This window comes from Puma concolor, chromosome D3, assembly GCF_028749965.1.
Source record: "Puma concolor isolate L17-30 chromosome D3, mPumCon1.1.hap2, whole genome shotgun sequence".
NCBI classification, from domain to species: domain Eukaryota; kingdom Metazoa; phylum Chordata; class Mammalia; order Carnivora; family Felidae; genus Puma; species Puma concolor.
The window spans coordinates 21,008,185-21,024,977 of NC_141678.1; the positions used below are offsets into that span (position 1 = coordinate 21,008,185).

The 16,793-nt window shown below is 47.5% G+C and overlaps 1 long non-coding RNA gene and 1 gene segment (V, D, J or C); one reads left to right on the forward strand and one right to left on the reverse strand.

Moving 5' to 3' along the window:
* Positions 1-7,936: 7,936 nt before the first annotated feature.
* LOC112870430 (putative non-functional immunoglobulin lambda variable 5-48) lies at positions 7,937-16,761 on the reverse strand. The segment is given in 2 exon segments: positions 7,937-8,296; positions 16,669-16,761. Coding segments are annotated over 2 exon segments (390 nt in total).
* LOC147575394 (uncharacterized) lies at positions 11,877-13,658 on the forward strand. Its single transcript, XR_015242706.1, has 2 exons — positions 11,877-12,103; positions 13,532-13,658. It is a non-coding gene; the product is annotated as an uncharacterized LOC147575394 (long non-coding RNA).
* Positions 16,762-16,793: the final 32 nt, after the last annotated feature.

The window sequence follows — 16,793 nt, forward strand, 5'->3', positions numbered from 1 at the left end:
GTGGCCTGATAACTCATTTCTTTCTCCTGAATCCTATTGCATGTGTGGACATACAGATATTGTTTATCCATTCTGAAGGGTGCGTTGATCACTTTGGAGTCTTGACAATCATAAATAAGACAGCAACAAACATTTAGGTGCATATTCTAGTTGCACACAAGAACCTCATATAGAGTAATCCGTAGGACTGCTCTTTTTGCATTATATCCTTAAGGCTTTGTTTGCCGTGGAAGACACTGCCAAGGAATCTTCCCAAGTGATGGGGCTTTTCGCACTCCCACCAGCAGTGAATGAGAGTTCCTGCTGCCCCACATCCTCGGTAGTATTGGTGCTGGCACTGTATTGAACTTTAGCCATGGTCATGGGAGGCCTCTGGTACGTCCTTGTTCAATTTGTAATACCACAATGACATATGAAGTTGGAAATCACTTTGCATGTGTAATAGTCATTTTGTCTATCTTCCTTGTTAAGGGATCTGTTCAGATCTGCTCATTGGGAAGGCACTGCCCAGCACCAGGGAATTCAGGAGTTCAGCAGAGCTCTATCACAGGAAAAAGGGAGAAAGTGAGTGTGGAGTCTGACACAGGACTCGATCCCAACACCCTGGGATCATGACCTGAGCTGAAATCAAAGAGTTGGACGCTCAACCAACTGAGCCACCCAGGTGACCCTCAACAGTTTATTTTTAAGTCACATCTGTACCTAAAGTGGGGCTTGAACTCACGAACCCAAGGTCAAGAGTTGCATGCTTTAACCACTGAGACAGCCAGGCTCTCCTTCACTGAGTCATTTGTAACTCTGAACAAGCTAGTTTGCCTTCCAAAATATGAACACAGGGTGAATAAGGATCACTCTGAAGATATAACTGAAGGAAGGGATATGGCACTCTCAGATCATCTTATTCCCAGACAACAAATAATCTTTTGGAAGATCTGACAACAAAAGTCACTCCTGGAACCCCTTGACAGGGGATGCCACCAGGTCTAGAGAGTGGAGAGAGAATTTCTCTCACTTCCCTATGGATCTAAAGCACTGTGTAAGCATTGGTACTATCTTGGCATATATGACACTAAGAGTCACTTCCTTGCACACGAGATTCCAGAGACGTCAGAACAGATGCATTGGTCAAAACATCTTTGGATCCAGAAAACGACAGGGCACTGTGATCTCTGGTGTGGTATTTGACCCTGCCTTGAATCGCAGGAGATACCACCGAGGGTTCCATGGCTTCTACTGGCACCATTATGCATATTTCTTAAAACAACAATGATGTCATTTCTCAGGGCGAAAATGAGTCTATTTGATTCTTCAGAGATGCGGACAAGGAGGGTGTCTGAGTCAGCACAAGCTGGCAGAAAGAACTTGCAAACACAGACACTCATGGGTGATGGGGCAGGGATGGAGGTGAAGCTGCTTGGAGGTCTGATCCAAAGGTGTGGATAGGCTCAGAAGCTGCTTTGGGTCACCGAGGACCGTCCTTACCTGTGTGGTAAGAAGAGAACACAAGGAGAAGAGGTTACACCATGGTGGTCACAGTCCTACTGAGAACCCATGGCTAGAGCTAGGCTGTCCCAGGCATTTCTTATCTCCTTCAGTGGCCTCTGGGAAATGCGGTTGTACTTAGGGTTGCATTTTCTTTCTTGATAGTATCTTTGGGTGTACAAAAATAGGAACTTTTGAGAAGCCCAATTGATGATCATCCCTGCCCCTTTTTTGGGTGTTTCTTATGATATCCTATGTGAAGAATCTCTTGCCAAGCTCAAAAATCATGGGGATTTCCTTCCTGTTTTCTTCTAAGATCTTTATAGTTTTAGCTCTAAAATTTAGATCTTTGATCCATTTTACATCCATTTTTGTTTATAGTATGTGGTAAGAGTCTAACTTCATACTTTTGTGTGTGGATATCTAGTTGGCCCAGCACCATTGGTTGGAGAGAACTTTTTTTTTCAGAGTACATTCTCTGAGCATCCTTTTGAAAATCAATTGACCATAGATGAATGATTCATTTCTGGCCTCTGAGATATGTTTTACTTATCCCTGTGTCTATCCTTAGGCGGGTACCACATTCATCTTGACTATAGCTTCATAAGTGAGTTCTAGTGAGTTTTGAAATCTAAAAAAAAATTTTTTTAATGTTTATATATTTTTGAGAGAGAGAGAGATGGACACAGAGTGCGAGCAGGGGAGGAACGGAGAGACAGGGACACACAGAATCCGAAGCAGGCTCCAGGCTCTGAGCTTTCAGCACAGAGCCCAATGTGGGGCTCGAACTCATGTGAGAACATGACCTGAGCAGAAGTTGGATGCCCAACCAACTGAGCCACACAGGTGCCCCAGTGAGTTTTGAAAACTAGAATTGTCAGTCCTGAAAATGTGTTCTTCTTCAGGATTTTTTGGATGTTCTGAGTCCCTGCAATTCCACAGAAATTTAAGATCGTCTTTTCTTTTTTTTTTTTTTTTTTTTTTTAAATTTTTTTTTTTCAACGTTTTTATTTATTTTTGGGACAGAGAGAGACAGAGCATGAACGGGGGAGGGGCAGAGAGAGAGGGAGACACAGAATCGGAAACAGGCTCCAGGCTCTGAGCCATCAGCCCAGAGCCCGACGCGGGGCTCGAACTCACGGACCGCGAGATCGTGACCTGGCTGAAGTCGGACGCTTAAGCGACTGCGCCACCCAGGCGCCCCTAAGATCGTCTTTTCTTAGAGTGCAAAATAGGCATGTGGGCATTTGATAGGGATTGCATTTAATCTACTAATTGCTACGGAGAGTATAGCTTCCTAACAATTATAGTTCTTTATGTTTTGTAAGGTAACTAAGATAAAATAATAAAACATTTAAGTATGAACCTTCTGCTTACCTACTTTTGTCTTAGTACAGAAAAACTATAAAGATAAATGTGGGTCCATTAGTAAACTTGGGTTGTTATTTATTTAAATATTTTATTATGTTTCTAGAAATTGTGAAAGGTAGTCATAAATTTGCTAATCTAAAGAATACTGGCATAGCAAACAGTTCACAGTTGCTTCCTATTTAATTTTCACTAGAAAACTAAGGTCTCTAGAATTAGGAATTCTAATAAATATAACTTAGGCTACTAAAAACAATCAGGAAAACAACTACGTGCTCCAGGGAAGCAAGACATGTGTTTTTTGAGGGGAAAAAGTATGAAGAAAGGGAATACATTTTGTGTTGAAGGAAAAGAAAAATAATTTTGTCCTAACATGAGTCCGCTTATTCAAAGAATCCTTAGATCGAGATCTAAATGTATAAGAGAAAGCCGTAGTAGGATTTTGGGAAAGAAACCTGGAAAGGAATTTTAAGTGTGGTCAGTACTGGTTAAATTTTAAAAATATTCAGTAAATAAATGAGGTTTCATATCAAAATGCATGGATGAAAAATTAAAATTGTGTTTTCTCTGGGTTAAAAGGTCAAAATTTTCTTGAACTATTGGTCTGCTCTTATTAAAAGTGGAAACAAAAGGTTTATTCACTTTTAACCTTATCTGCCTAGAATACAAGCACTCTGTTTTACCAAAATACTTCCTATGTTTATCAGAAATGTCATTCATTGAAAACAAATTATTTATATATTTCAGAAGTCTTACATGTTGCTTATAACTACGTAACGTTCTCTGCTTACCTTTAATGTGTTTGTGTTGTGTGTCACAGGAATGAACACATTTTCTTGTCAATTGCATCGTAATGAACTCTACTCACGTCTTTGGCCATGACCACTTTTAAGGCTTCTCATGCACAGTGACCATGTTACTCCCATGCTCCTACAACGTGTTTCATCGTCAAGGATATTCATGGAGAGGACTTTTGACAACCTTCCTTTACAACATGTTTAGCTTCTGTGTCCTCTCTCTTCTCCCAGACACTGTCGGCTCCCTGAACGTGGGGACCCTTCCTGTCACGTCCACATGGGACCCACATCCCTAGAGTCATTTGTGGCACACACTAGGTGTTCAGGAAGTGCTATGGATGCACATTATCTGGGCAGTAGGGTATCAACACTCAGGCACACCCGGACTCTTTGTTCCTGGCTCTGTCCTGACCTGTCACGGACTCTGTCCCCAGGGCAGCTGGCCCCTGACACCCAGGAATTTCTCCCCGGTAGGAGACTCTCCTACAATGTGTTCCAGCAGGGGACAGGCTTGGGGGCCTGAGGTTAATAGAATATGGATCATTTGCTAACCAAAGTTCCTTGACATTGTTCTCACACTACAGTTTACAGCAAACGAAGGAAGCAGCTGACTTGGCCCAAGGGAGGAGGCTGCGAGAGGACCCCCGTCGCTGGGGAAACAGCAGATTGTTGTCTCACTTCCCCCAAAGGACTGGGCACTGCATAAGCAATGAGTTTCTTGTCCCACGCTGAGCCGTGATCATCAGCCTCGTCGTCCTCCTGGAGCCCAGTGATGGTCAAGGAGCCTGTGTTGTCAGACTTGGAGCCAGAGAACCGGTCTGGGACCCCCAAAGGCCAAGTGTTCTCGTGGAGAATGGCTTTAGGGGTCATTCCTGGGGGCTGTTGGTACCAAAACACACAATAACCGGCCCCAATGTTGGCTGGGCTTCCAGTGCAGGAAATGGTGAGTGTCTGGCCCAGGGACCCAGACACTGAAGATGGCTGAGTCAGCACAGACTGCGCCAAGGACCCTGGAAGAAGAAGAGACAGAGAGGATGAGGCTGGGGTCTAGAGACAAGAGGAGGAAGCAGGGCCCCTTCCCCTGTCTCTGCATCCAGTCACCTGTGCAGTGAGCAAGTACAATGAGGAAGAGAGAGACCCAGGCCATGGTGGAGGCCCGTTCCTCATGACTGCTCCTGCTCTCTGTGACCCCACAGCTGAGCAGACCTTCCCTAACCCCTCCTTCCCCTCTTCATCCTCTGAGAGAGGGAGGACCCATCCACGCATGAGACCCCCAGCTCTCTGACCCTTCACAGGCCCCGGTTGGTCCCTCATCCTGAGGAGGTCAGGGGTGGGCAGGGCAGGGGCTGTGTGGGGCCAGGGGGTGGGGAGGTCTCAGATGGGAGCCCTGAGCAGAAGGCAAAAGCAGTGCCAGGTGGCAGATTCAAGTCTCAATAACCCTGACCCCTCAGAACCAGGCCCTGAGTGACCCCTAGTGTCCAGTCACAGACACGCCATTGTGTGACATGGTGACCAGCACCCATCAGAGAGACAGCTCCAGCCTCCCCACTGCTCCCTTGCTCGTTCATGGGTCAAGACTGAGCTGGCATCTCTAGGACGCACTCCTTTGAGATCATGATCAAGCTCAGAACAGTGACAGGTCTCCATGGACAGGTGTTCCCTTCCATCCAGGAGGCTGGCCGTTCCTCTTATGGGATTCCTCCCTGGTTTCCGGAACTCCCCTTCCACTCGTGTTCACACAGCCCTGAGGAGTTGGGGAGCACTCCTTTCCGGGTTGTGTAGAAGCCCTCGTGTCTGTTCCTAGAACGGTTAAGCCTTAAAAGCCTCGGTCATCTGTCACCATTTCCACCAGCTTAGAAAACAATTCTCCACACACTGTGGGCACAGATTCCCTCTTATAATCTGTTCTGCAAGCACATAGACCCAACTCTGCAAGAGCCCTGCCAAGCGAGGCTGTGTGTGGCATTGACCTCAGAGCACAAAGGGCAAACCTGCAGGAAATTCTAGGAGGGAAAGAGTGACAGCTGTAGGTGTTCTGACAGGGACCTGTTGGCAGACTTCCTGTGTTAATCACCTATTAGACAACGGTTACCTTAAAACGGATGTGTGTCATTTTTTCCAAAACCTCAGCTCCGAAAGAGTGATTTAAACTCAGTGACAGTTTCAATGGGAAGGTACAGGTTCAATTGCGAGTGTGTTTCCCCGGACCCATGTTTCTTGCAGACAGAATATGATTTAAAATAGTGGTTGCCAAATGCGTGAAAACATAATGGAAAATACGTGACATTTAGTTCTTGGTTGAAGAGGGGCCAATACCTTGCTTAAATCACTTGATTCATTTTTGTTATTATTATTACTTTAATAACAATTCTGCATATTAAGGCTGGTCTAACAGGTAAAGTAGGAAAGCCCAACATGGTGCCCTGGGAAACACCATGAGGAGCCTGTTCCAGTGAACTTCACACTGATCTCGCTGGTGGAATGAACAAACACAGAGTTTGCTGCATGGAACGATGAGGGGTCAGACTCCTCTCAGGGTGGGTAAAGCAATGGTCACTGTGTCTTGTGTTCACCGTGTTCAGGATAGAAAAATTGCTCAGTCAGCCACCGCTGATTAGAGGAATGATTCCACTAGCTAAGGCCAATTTGACCCAGAAAACTCTTTCAAAGATCCCATATAGATGCCAGCTGAGGTGGAGATAAGGGACACTGTGTCTCTGAGGTCACAGGCCCTGTAGCCCTGAGTTGAGACAGACGTTTCAGCAGAGGCCTATCCTGGCTGGAGGTGTCACTGGAGTGTCTGGGGGTGACAGTCCAGCCCTGAGAGGATGCAGAGGGTGCCTCGTGTCCCCGTGGGCCTTGAGCTCCAAGGGAGCAACACTGAGGCTGCTGTCCCAGAATCAATGCACTGATCAGCTTCAGGCGCTACCTGGAACCCAGACATGGTTGGGGGCTCAGCCGCCCACGGGGACAGAGACTCACCCACGGATCCCTGCGCATCAGCCTCACCCCAGGAGAGCAGGTGTTTAAAGCAAGTCCTGCCCTGGTGTTAGGACTCCTGTGACACTCGCTGTCCCTGGGTTTCCTGCTCATGGGGATTCTGTTTCCTCGATTGTGACGCTGATGAAATCTGGGTGAGCACAGGTTGACAATGACTCCTGGGGAGACAGAGGAACTTGGAAAGTGTCAAGTCCAGGACACTATACACTAGCTCATGCTGGACAAAGCAGGAAAGAATATCCAATGGGAAGAAGACAGTGTCTTCAACAAATGGTGTGGAGTAAACTGGACAGCAACGTGCAGAAGAATGACTGCACCACTTTCTTACACCATAATCAAAAATGAACTCAAAATAGATGAAAGAGCCACGGGTGAGACAGGGAACCGTCAAAATCCAAGAGAAGCGTGCAGACAGCAACCTTTGACCTCAGCCATAGCAAATTCTTACTGGAACTGCAGGACACAAGGGCAGGCCTCCCCTCGATGAGCCACTCGGCATGAAGTTTTTTTATTTATTATTTTTTAAAAATGTTCGCGTGTTTACTTACTTTTGAGACAGAGAGCACCAGAGCATCGGTGGGGGAGGGTCAGAGAGAGAGGGAGACACAGAATCTGAAGCAGCTTCCAGGCTCCAAACTGTCAGCACAGAGCCCCACGCAGGGCTCGATCCCATGAACCATGAGACCATGACCCGAGCAGAAATTAGACGCTTAACAGACAGAGCCACCCAGGCGCCCTGGCATGACGGTCATTTTGAGTTAAAAAGCAGTCGATGCCCATACACTCAGGAAAAGCTCTTCATGTCTCTTCAACTGACTAAAAATTCAGTGGTAGCACCTGTTCCGGGAAGACAGCTGGCACCACAGACAACTGCCCTAGGATATGCATGGGGTGGGGCAGATGGGGCAAAGGGGCAACAAAGCCTGTTTAGTCACAGTCCTCTGTGTCCCATCGTTTCGCAGGGGCCCTGCACATATTGTTTATGAAACATCTACTCTACTCTTCTTCTTCTGTCTGTGATGTGCATTTCTTTGCATTGAATACTAGACCCCTACCTCGTCCATGTAATTCAGAAAAACATAGACCTCATTTTTGCCTGGGTGTCTTTTGAATTTCAAGGTCTATGTTGATTCCCATATGTTCTCTATTAAATTTCTTGTGTGTCACTTCAACCTCCTCAAGGACAGGTCTCACCATAGAGGTCTCTCCCCTCCAGGAGCCTCCACAGAAGCTTCTCAATAAAAGAGGCTCGGAGACAAGGTCTGTGGACCCAGGGGTTTTGGTCTCACTTCCTCGTTATCTGAGTCACTGTGAGTAACGGTAGCTGCTCCCACTGCTATAACCTGTAGCACAGTAATAGTCAGCCTCGTCCTCAGGCTGTGGCCCAGAGATGAGCAGAAGCCCCGCATTGGCCGAGGCATCTTTGGACCCGGAGAAGCGGCTGGGGACCCCAGGGCCTTGGTGCTTATTTGAATCTGAGTAGTAGTACAGGAGATACCGGGGAGGGCTCCCTGGCTTCTGCTGGAACCAATTTATGTAGTAGCCTCCAACACTGAACCCGCTGCTCAGGGTACAGGTGAGTCTGGCTGTTGTTCCCGGAGATGCAGACAGGGAGGATGGCTGGGTCAGCACAGGCTGGGACAGGGAACCTGCAAACACAGACACTCGTCACTGATGGAACCAGATATGCGGGGAAAATGTCCCAAAATGCTGAGCATGGGAAGCATCCTTTGAGGCCCCCCTGTGTCCCTGAGGCCAGTCCCTACCTGTGCAGTGAGACAGGAACATGAGGACGAGAAGGGGCCAAGCCATGATGACATAGACCCTAGTACCCACACTGGCCTGGGCTGCCCCGGGCCTCCTTTTCTCCTCCACCCTTGCCGCAGGAGGAGCTGTCCATGCAAATGAAGCCCATCTAGTGACTGCCCAGCCCCTCCCTGAGCCCTGGTGCTTCAGCCCAGCTGAAGGACACACCCTGGGGACGATGGAGGTTGGCTTCACCACTGGGGAGAACCCTGGGAGGAAGCACCTGCATGCACAATGCACAGGTCCCTGCTCGGGGGACCTTGCCACACCAGAAGGGACACACGTGCCGACTTCCCATCAGGGAGCCCAGAGCCCAGTCCCCAGGCCCAGGCTCTGAGCAGTTGTGAAGACACCACAGGGTACTCCCACAGCGCCCCCTCTTGGCTGACATGCACATACCTCACTGTGTCCAACAGCCCTGAGAGCCCAGCTGGTTTCCTCAGCTCTGTTTGTTCACACATCCTTGAGCTGAATCATGGCCAACGTGATCCCATAATACTGCCCGTGATGACTGCAGTGATTTGCACGCTCAGAAGGAGTCCTGGTCTCTGTGAGATGCAAACATTACCTCCCGTTAGTGGTAAGTTGTTGACATCTGGCAGAAGATGCTGCAGGCATCAGATCCCTGCACTGGTGTGCGATGTAGCATCTGTAAACCTTGGGAATGTTTTTCACCTCCTATGCATTGTAGCGATGGATGCCAACGAGTGTCCAATAAACTGGGTTTTGTTTTAATCTGCGATTTTTTAGCTCATTTATTGGCTAAGTGATTTATCAAGGAAAGGGAAAACAATGAATTTATCTTTGATGAAGTCCAATGGATGAGTTTTTTTATGGCTTGTGCTAATGGGGTCTTATCTAAACATGTTTATACAAACCCTAGAGCCTGAAGATTTTTTCCATTTTTATGTTTACAACTGTATACTTTACAATTATGTCAATAATCCTTTTAGTGAATTTTTTTATGGAGTGAGAGTTTTTGGTGAGCTTCATTTCTCTCGATGGACATCCAGTGGTTCTGTGGACATTTGTTCAAAGGCCATCCTACCTCCTCTGAAAGGCTTCTGCACTCTTGTCAATAAGGTTTTCTTATCCATAAGTATCCATAAGTATTTCTTATCCATGCTTTTGTGAGTTTGGTTCTGAGTTTTCTGTTCTGTTACATTGGCTACTGTGTCTACCTTCCATCTACATCACTCTGTCTTGTTGCGATAGGAATTGAATTACACTTCTCTACAAGTTGGGAAGAATTGTCATCTTTACTATATTGACTCTTCTAATCCTTGAACACAACATATCCCTCCACGGTTTTAGATCCACTTTGATTACATTTCCCAGCATTGGCGAGATTTCAGCATCCATGTCCTGTACATGTTTTGTTACATATTCACCCAAATATTTCATCATGGAGTGGTTTTAAGTGTGATTTTTACATTGTTTTTCACAAGGTTACTGCTTGTATATACGCAACTAAATGATCTTTCTATGCTGATCTTGTGTTCCACCACCTTCCCGAAATTGCTTATTACCCTTTCAATTCATATATTTACACACATGTTCATAGCTCCCTTTGCATTTTTCCCGTATATCATCCTCTGGCCTGAAAATAGGGACAATTGCCTCTTGTTCTCCTTAGTCTGTATGCCTCTCATTGTTTGACTTGCCTTATGGTTTGGTCAGGCACATCCAGTCCCATGGCTAACAGCAGTATTGAGACTGGACATGATGACCTTGTTGCTACCCTGGGGGGAAAGTTTTCAGTGCTTCACTTCAGTGTGTGTAAGCTGTGGTGTTTCATCATTTTCGTTATCAAGCTGAGGATGTGCTCCTCTATTTTCATTCTCTGAGAAACGTTGCCTTTTCATTCATTCATTCATTCATTCATTCTCCCTCTTTGTCCTTATCAGGTTTTGAATTGTGTAAAATGTTTTTTCTGTATTGATTGATACAATCAATACAGGTCCTCCAAGTCCTCCAGGTCCTGATTGGACACACCTGCCCTGTCCCCACAGGAAACAAGGGGGCCCAGACCTGGGGCCTCCTGTCAGTGCAGGGCTGGCAGCTGGATCCCCCGTCCTGCAGAAACCCTTAGACATGATCACACAGCAGCCCCTGCTGCTTTCCGGGCAAACGTCTCATTCTTTCCCACTTTCTTGTTCTTTCCCACTGCTCCCAATGCTCTCCTTTACCTGCGTCCCTGATGTTTGTGCTTCCACCACGTGAGACAGACCCTTCAGAGAAGGATGGAGATGCAGTCCTGGTGCACTCTCCCTGAACCGGGTTCTTCCTTGGGAGGGGCTATTGTGGGAAGGACAGGAGCAATCTTGACCCAGGACAGTCTAGGAATCCCGGTGGAGCTGATGACAAGATACTAGGAACAGAGAGCAGGGAATCTGCCCCCACAGGGGGCTTCTAGGGTGCAGGCTGGCTCTGGGTGATGAGTGTGAACAGGAACTTGCTGAGCGGTCACAAACCTTCACAGAGGAGGACACACAGATTATGGAAATCTGTGCCTTTCTGGAGCATGGCAGAAAGGACTCCACAAACTCTGATGAGGCTGCTGAGGGTATGGGGACAGAGCAGGGCCTGGGAGTCCAGTAGGACCACTGCGGGGCCATCCTGCAACCTCCCATCCCTGTGCTGGGAGTCTTTTCATTCCAGCTGGGCTTCTCCTGGTCAGTGCTGCTCATTAGAGATTTAGTTCTGCAGGAAGTTCTAAGACAGATTTTGGGGCAAGGAGAAGTAGAAGGCAACCCTGGGGGATGGTTGGGGGAAGATGACAGCAGAAAAAACAGGAAGGGTGAAATGGGTTGTGTCCCCAAGTGGGACAGAGGGAGGTAACTGAATGGACCGCAGGCTGTGGGAGAGGGAGTGATGGTCCAGAGAGTTAGGTGGCTAGAGGGTGATGCCCACAGAGACAGGAATGCCCTGACTGACACAGGGGAAGTCAGGTGGGAGAGCAGATGGAGGGCAGGTGATGGGTCTGTTGTCCCCGTGTCAAACTGAGACCGCGGTGTGACACATTGAGAGGCGTGGAAACATCACAGACAACCAGGGCTTTAGGGACGCCTTCTGTCCCCCATAGGAAGGATGTGGGTGTTACAGTATTTGCCTGACTGACGGCTTGGCCTGCATAACTTATTCAGTTGGTCTCCATCAGCAGATTAGTGAATGACAACATGGCTCTTAATGTCATTTGAATAAGCATCTCACAGGGAGCAGGTTGCTGAGGTTGCTGACTCTGACCATTTGTTGATATATTTAGGTGCTGAACCCCCTCCCCTTCATTATATGTGCAGATGTGGAAAGGAAGCCCAGTCTTGGGGTCACACTGGTGAGATGGACACACACTGGGAGAGATGGGATGGGCACATTGGATGAACCACTGCACAGCAGAATCAGGCTAGGGAGCCTCCCTTCCCATGGTGGTGTTGACCATCCTCCCCCTCACTTGCTTCCCTGCTGCTCAGGGCTGAGACATTCTGAGCCCTGGTTGCACATATCCATAGATTGAGATCACTGTGGAATGCCACTACCCGGAGACAGCATACAGTGCTAATCTGCCTCATCCTCAAGCTGGCCGCTGTGATGGTGAGGACGGCTTTGTTCCTGGAGATGGACCTGGAGAAGTGATCAAGGACCCGAGACAGGTGACTGTTTATGGTAGATAAGGGGGTGGGCACCCCTGCCTGGAGTCTGTTGGTACCAGCCAGGGAAGTTACTGATAGATACTGACCCAGAGCTAGTCACAGGTGAGTGTCACCATGCTTCCTGCAGACACTGACTGAGATGACTCTTGGATAACCACAGTATGAGAATTGGTTCCTAAAACCAAAAGGAGGCACATGTGTTATTAGGAGAAGCAAGGGTCATCCTGAAACCTTGATTTTATGTGCCCTCCAAGAAGGCAGTCTCTTCCCCTGACCTGAGCCATAAGCAAGGAACCTGAGAAGAAGCACCATCCAGGCCATGGTGGGGATCCTCACAGGTCTTGCCTCCTCAGGTTCTTGGGTTGGTTGGGGTCTCCTCTAGGCCTTTTCATGCCTGCAGACCGATGAGGAGGAGAGGTGCTTCATGCAAATTAATTTCCTCTCTTTTACTGCCCCTTGGTCACCCTGATGTCCCCTGGGGGAGACCTTGAAAGAGGCATATATTGGGACTACACAGAATCAATGACTGCAGGGAGCCTGGGACACTGAGTGACAGGGTGACATCTTGCCCCGAGTCATCTCCTCCATGTCCCTGGTGGCCTCAGTCCCAAGTTTCTTGCCTGGAAAGGCAGACTGAGGGCATGCATCTGCTTCTCACATCCTGGCCATGCTTCTAGTTCATTCCACATGTACCCCATCCCTGGGAATATTTTCTGCCCTCCCCAATGAAATGGCCTCTTGTCTCTTTGGAGAAACTTAGTGGTCAGTCCTCCAAGATGAGTCCACTGGGAATTTCAAAGCCCGCGCTGGGTATGAACAAACAGGGTCTCTTCTGACTCAGTTCTAGTCCCTAGCTATGGGACAGAAGACGAGAGGTGGGGGAGTCTACACCAGAGGCACCCCAGGCTGTGGAAGTCACCCTCATTTGCTCTTGGAAGCCATCTATTATCTGAAGTAGCAACAAGGTAACTGCTGGTTTTGAGGGGAAGGTAATCATATCACCATTAAATTATGAGATTTCTCCAAACATCAGGGAAAAAAAGAATCTGAACGAAAATGGCACTGTCTGAAAACATTGTGTGACCATCCCGAGGCATTGTAAAATACCCTTGCCTTGTGTAGTCGCTATGCAGCAGAAAGAACTAGAAGGGTGGCCGGGGAATGGAAAAACATACAATTTCTGGAGTAATAGGTGAAAGAAAAGCCACAAAATTGGACTTCATCCCACTGTGGAATAAGAATGTGATCCAATGCTCATTTCTGAATGGTTAGTAGATTGTTTCGTGATACGTATATCACGTATATGGCCATTGCTTTCTTTGTCATCAACTGTGTTCAGAGACTTCACTCACATCAGACGTAAAGATTTATAGTAAATTCGGGCACCTGGGTGTCTCAGTCCGTTAACCATCTGACTTTCGATTTCAGCTCAGGTCGTGATCGCACAGTTCCTGAGTTCAAGCCCTGCATCGGACTTTCTGCTATCAATGCCAAGCCTGCTTCTGTTCCTCTGTTTCCCTCTCTCTCTGCACCCCCTCAAAAATAAATAAATGTCGGGGCGCCTGGGTGGCTCAGTCGGTTAAGCATCCGACTTCAGCTCAGGTCACGATCTCACGGTCCGTGAGTTTGAGCCCCGCATCGGGCTCTGGGATGATGGCTCAGAGCCTGGAGCCTGCTTCCGATTCTGTGTCTCCCTCCCTCTCTGCCCCTCCCCCGTTCATGCTCTGTCTCTCTCTGTCTCAAAAATAAATAAACGTTAAAAAGAAAATTTAAAAATAAATAAATAAATAAATGTCAAAAAAGATTCATATTAAATCCAATTCTGTTAGCCAAAATTATTCTTGAGACAGTGGTTAATGTGTAATTATATGCATCAGATTTCAAGATGAAGAAGAAGACCTAAAACTTAAGAGAAAAGATATCAATTCACATCCGTCACTACAAAATGCTGAAGCACATGAGAAGTCACAGAATACTCTGAATCTTATCTGTGACTATTGCAGATAATGGAAGCGGTGTGTATTATGTATTTCATCCAGAATTCCGATATCCAGTGTTTTCCACAACAAAAGTAACCTTAAAATGTCCATACTACCGAAAACCATCTATAGATTGAAGGCTTCCTATGAAAATTCCTATGATATTTTTCACAGAAATAGAAAAAATGTCCTGACTTTCGTATAGAGGCAGAAAGAGACCTAAAATTGCCCAAGCTATCTTGAGAAAGAAGAATAAATCTGGAGGCACCATACTTCCTGCTTAAATTTATACCAAAGTTCTAGGAATACAAACAGTATGAAACTGGCCTAGAAAGCCACACATAGATAGATGCCACAGAATACAAAGACCAGAAGGTAATGCAAGTTCCCCTTGACCACCAGGGAGCAAGTACACTGAAAACAGGGCCTTTGCAAGGTTCCTAGAGGAGAAGTGACATGGAGTTTGGAGGGGATTCAGATAGGCATATGCATGAATCATACAGCAGGTGACCCAATCTGGATCCTAAGGTTCTCACTGGTGTTCCTGACACACTCTGGGAGAGAAAGCTGGTATTCTTGGACACCTTGCAATGGGACACATTGGTACGCATGCCATGGTGGTCAGCATGCCATGGTGGTCAGCATGCATCCACATGGTCAATCTGGGGTAAGAAGCCCAGCCTAAAGACTCTCTCAGCCGCATCAGGCCACATCTGCCAACAGCTCCCATGGGAGCTGCCCTCTGCCCTCTGCTGCTTCCTGCATTGGCATGGGTTCCTGGGACCTGGCTCCTCTGCCATTCCAGATTACCCATTCCCCTGTTGGGTGCTCAGGATGATGAAAAAGCTCTGGAAATGGATAGTTGTGGTGGTTACAAAACATTGTGAGTATAATCAGTATCTCTGAATTGCACAATACAGATTGATTAAAATAATAAATCTTTTTGTGTTTATTCTCATCACTATAAATTATCAGTTCAAAACCAAATTATATGTAAGAAGATGTACTTATACAAATATCCTTCTTGTCCTGGTATGTGGTACCCTATTCTAACTCATCGTCATCAGTAAAACTTGACAGTAATTTTTAAAATTATTTTTCTTGTAAATTCCACATATAAATGAGATCATATAGCATTTGTCTTTCTCTGTAGGGCTTATTCCTCCTAGGGTAATATCTGGCAGGTTCGTCCATGTTGTCACAGATGGAAGAACTTCCTTCTGGAAAGACAAAGGGCTGGACTTCTTTGTGCACAGATAGGGGACTTCCTGCCCTGTCGCCCCACAGCCTCCCTGCTGCTTGGATCACTGATGAGCCCTGATGTCACAGGAGAAGAGAGGAGGACAGAGTCAGGGCCTGGGAGTTCAGGAAACCAGCCACAGGGGTACCCAAAGTCCCTGATGGTGTCCGCTTTGGTAAATTCACATCTGTGGGATCTACTTCCCACCTTCCCAAGAGCAGACCCAGCATTTTGTAGCAATAAAGGAGCGCTGCATGTTACCTTCACAAGCACTACTGAGAGTTTTGCTGACACCTAAAGTTTCTCCCCTGGCTAATCACCGTCCCCTGACATCACAATTTCAGGGGCAAGTAGCTAGCCTGGTTGCCCAGTCAGCTCTGTGCCTATTTCTTCTGTTCTGAGTCCTCCCTCGGCACCAATCTTATTTAGTACATCCTACCTGGAACACACAGCTATTCAGCCAGCTCTGAGCACAGGAACCTGGAGGGAAGGGAGCCTCTGCCCCAACCCCTGGAGGAACAGAGTCCACATTGTGGAGGACTGTCCACCTGTTGCGATGGTCCAGACTCTGATCAGAAAACTAAGACAGTGGATGTGCCTTTGTAAAGAGAAAAAGGGCCAGCTCAACACGCTCTGAGTTTTACACTTTAACCACCAGACAAAATGTCGGCATTGTCGTGGGTTTCTTTGATGCCTGTTTTTTTGGTGACTTGTTTGTTTTCCTGACAGTACAAAGAAGTTGAATAGGACACTGGGAGGAGGAAGGGTATTGTGACCTAGAAGCTACTTCCAAAGACAGTCAGTGTGCACTTAAGTTATTTTCAACTGGAAGAGAGTCAGAGTGCAGGGGTCTGAGCAGGGTGAGGTATTTGTCCACTTCCCCATGTGTCTGTGTCACTGTGACCAGCACTACTGTGCCCGATTGCACAGTAATAGTCAGCCTCGTCCTCAGGCTGCAGCCCAGAGATGAGCAGAAGCCCTGCATTGGCCGAGGCATCTTTGGATCCGGAGAAGCAGGTGGGGACCCCAGGTCCCAACTGTGTACTGGAGTCTGAGTAGTAGTACAGGAGATACCGAGGAGGGCTCCCTGGATTCTGTTGGTACCAGTATATGTAGTAGCCTCCAACATTGATGTCCCTGCTCAGGGTGCAGGTGAGTCTGGCTGTTGCTCCCAGAGATGCAGAGAGGGAGGCTGGCTGAGTCTCGACAGGCTGGGACAGGGAACCTGCAAACACAGACACAGCAGAGGGAAGACAAGAGACAGGGTACATGAGATTAGGGAGCTGAGCCACAGGGATTTGACTCTGGCTGCGGGCCCACCCCGGTGCCCTGGATCCTGTCCCTACCTGTGCAGTGACAGAGGAGCACGAGGAGGACGGGGATCCAGGCCATGGTGACACACCCCCTTCTTAGGCCACAGAGCTGGGGCTGTACTGCCCCTGGCCTGTCTTATCCCCCGTCCACAGGGTCA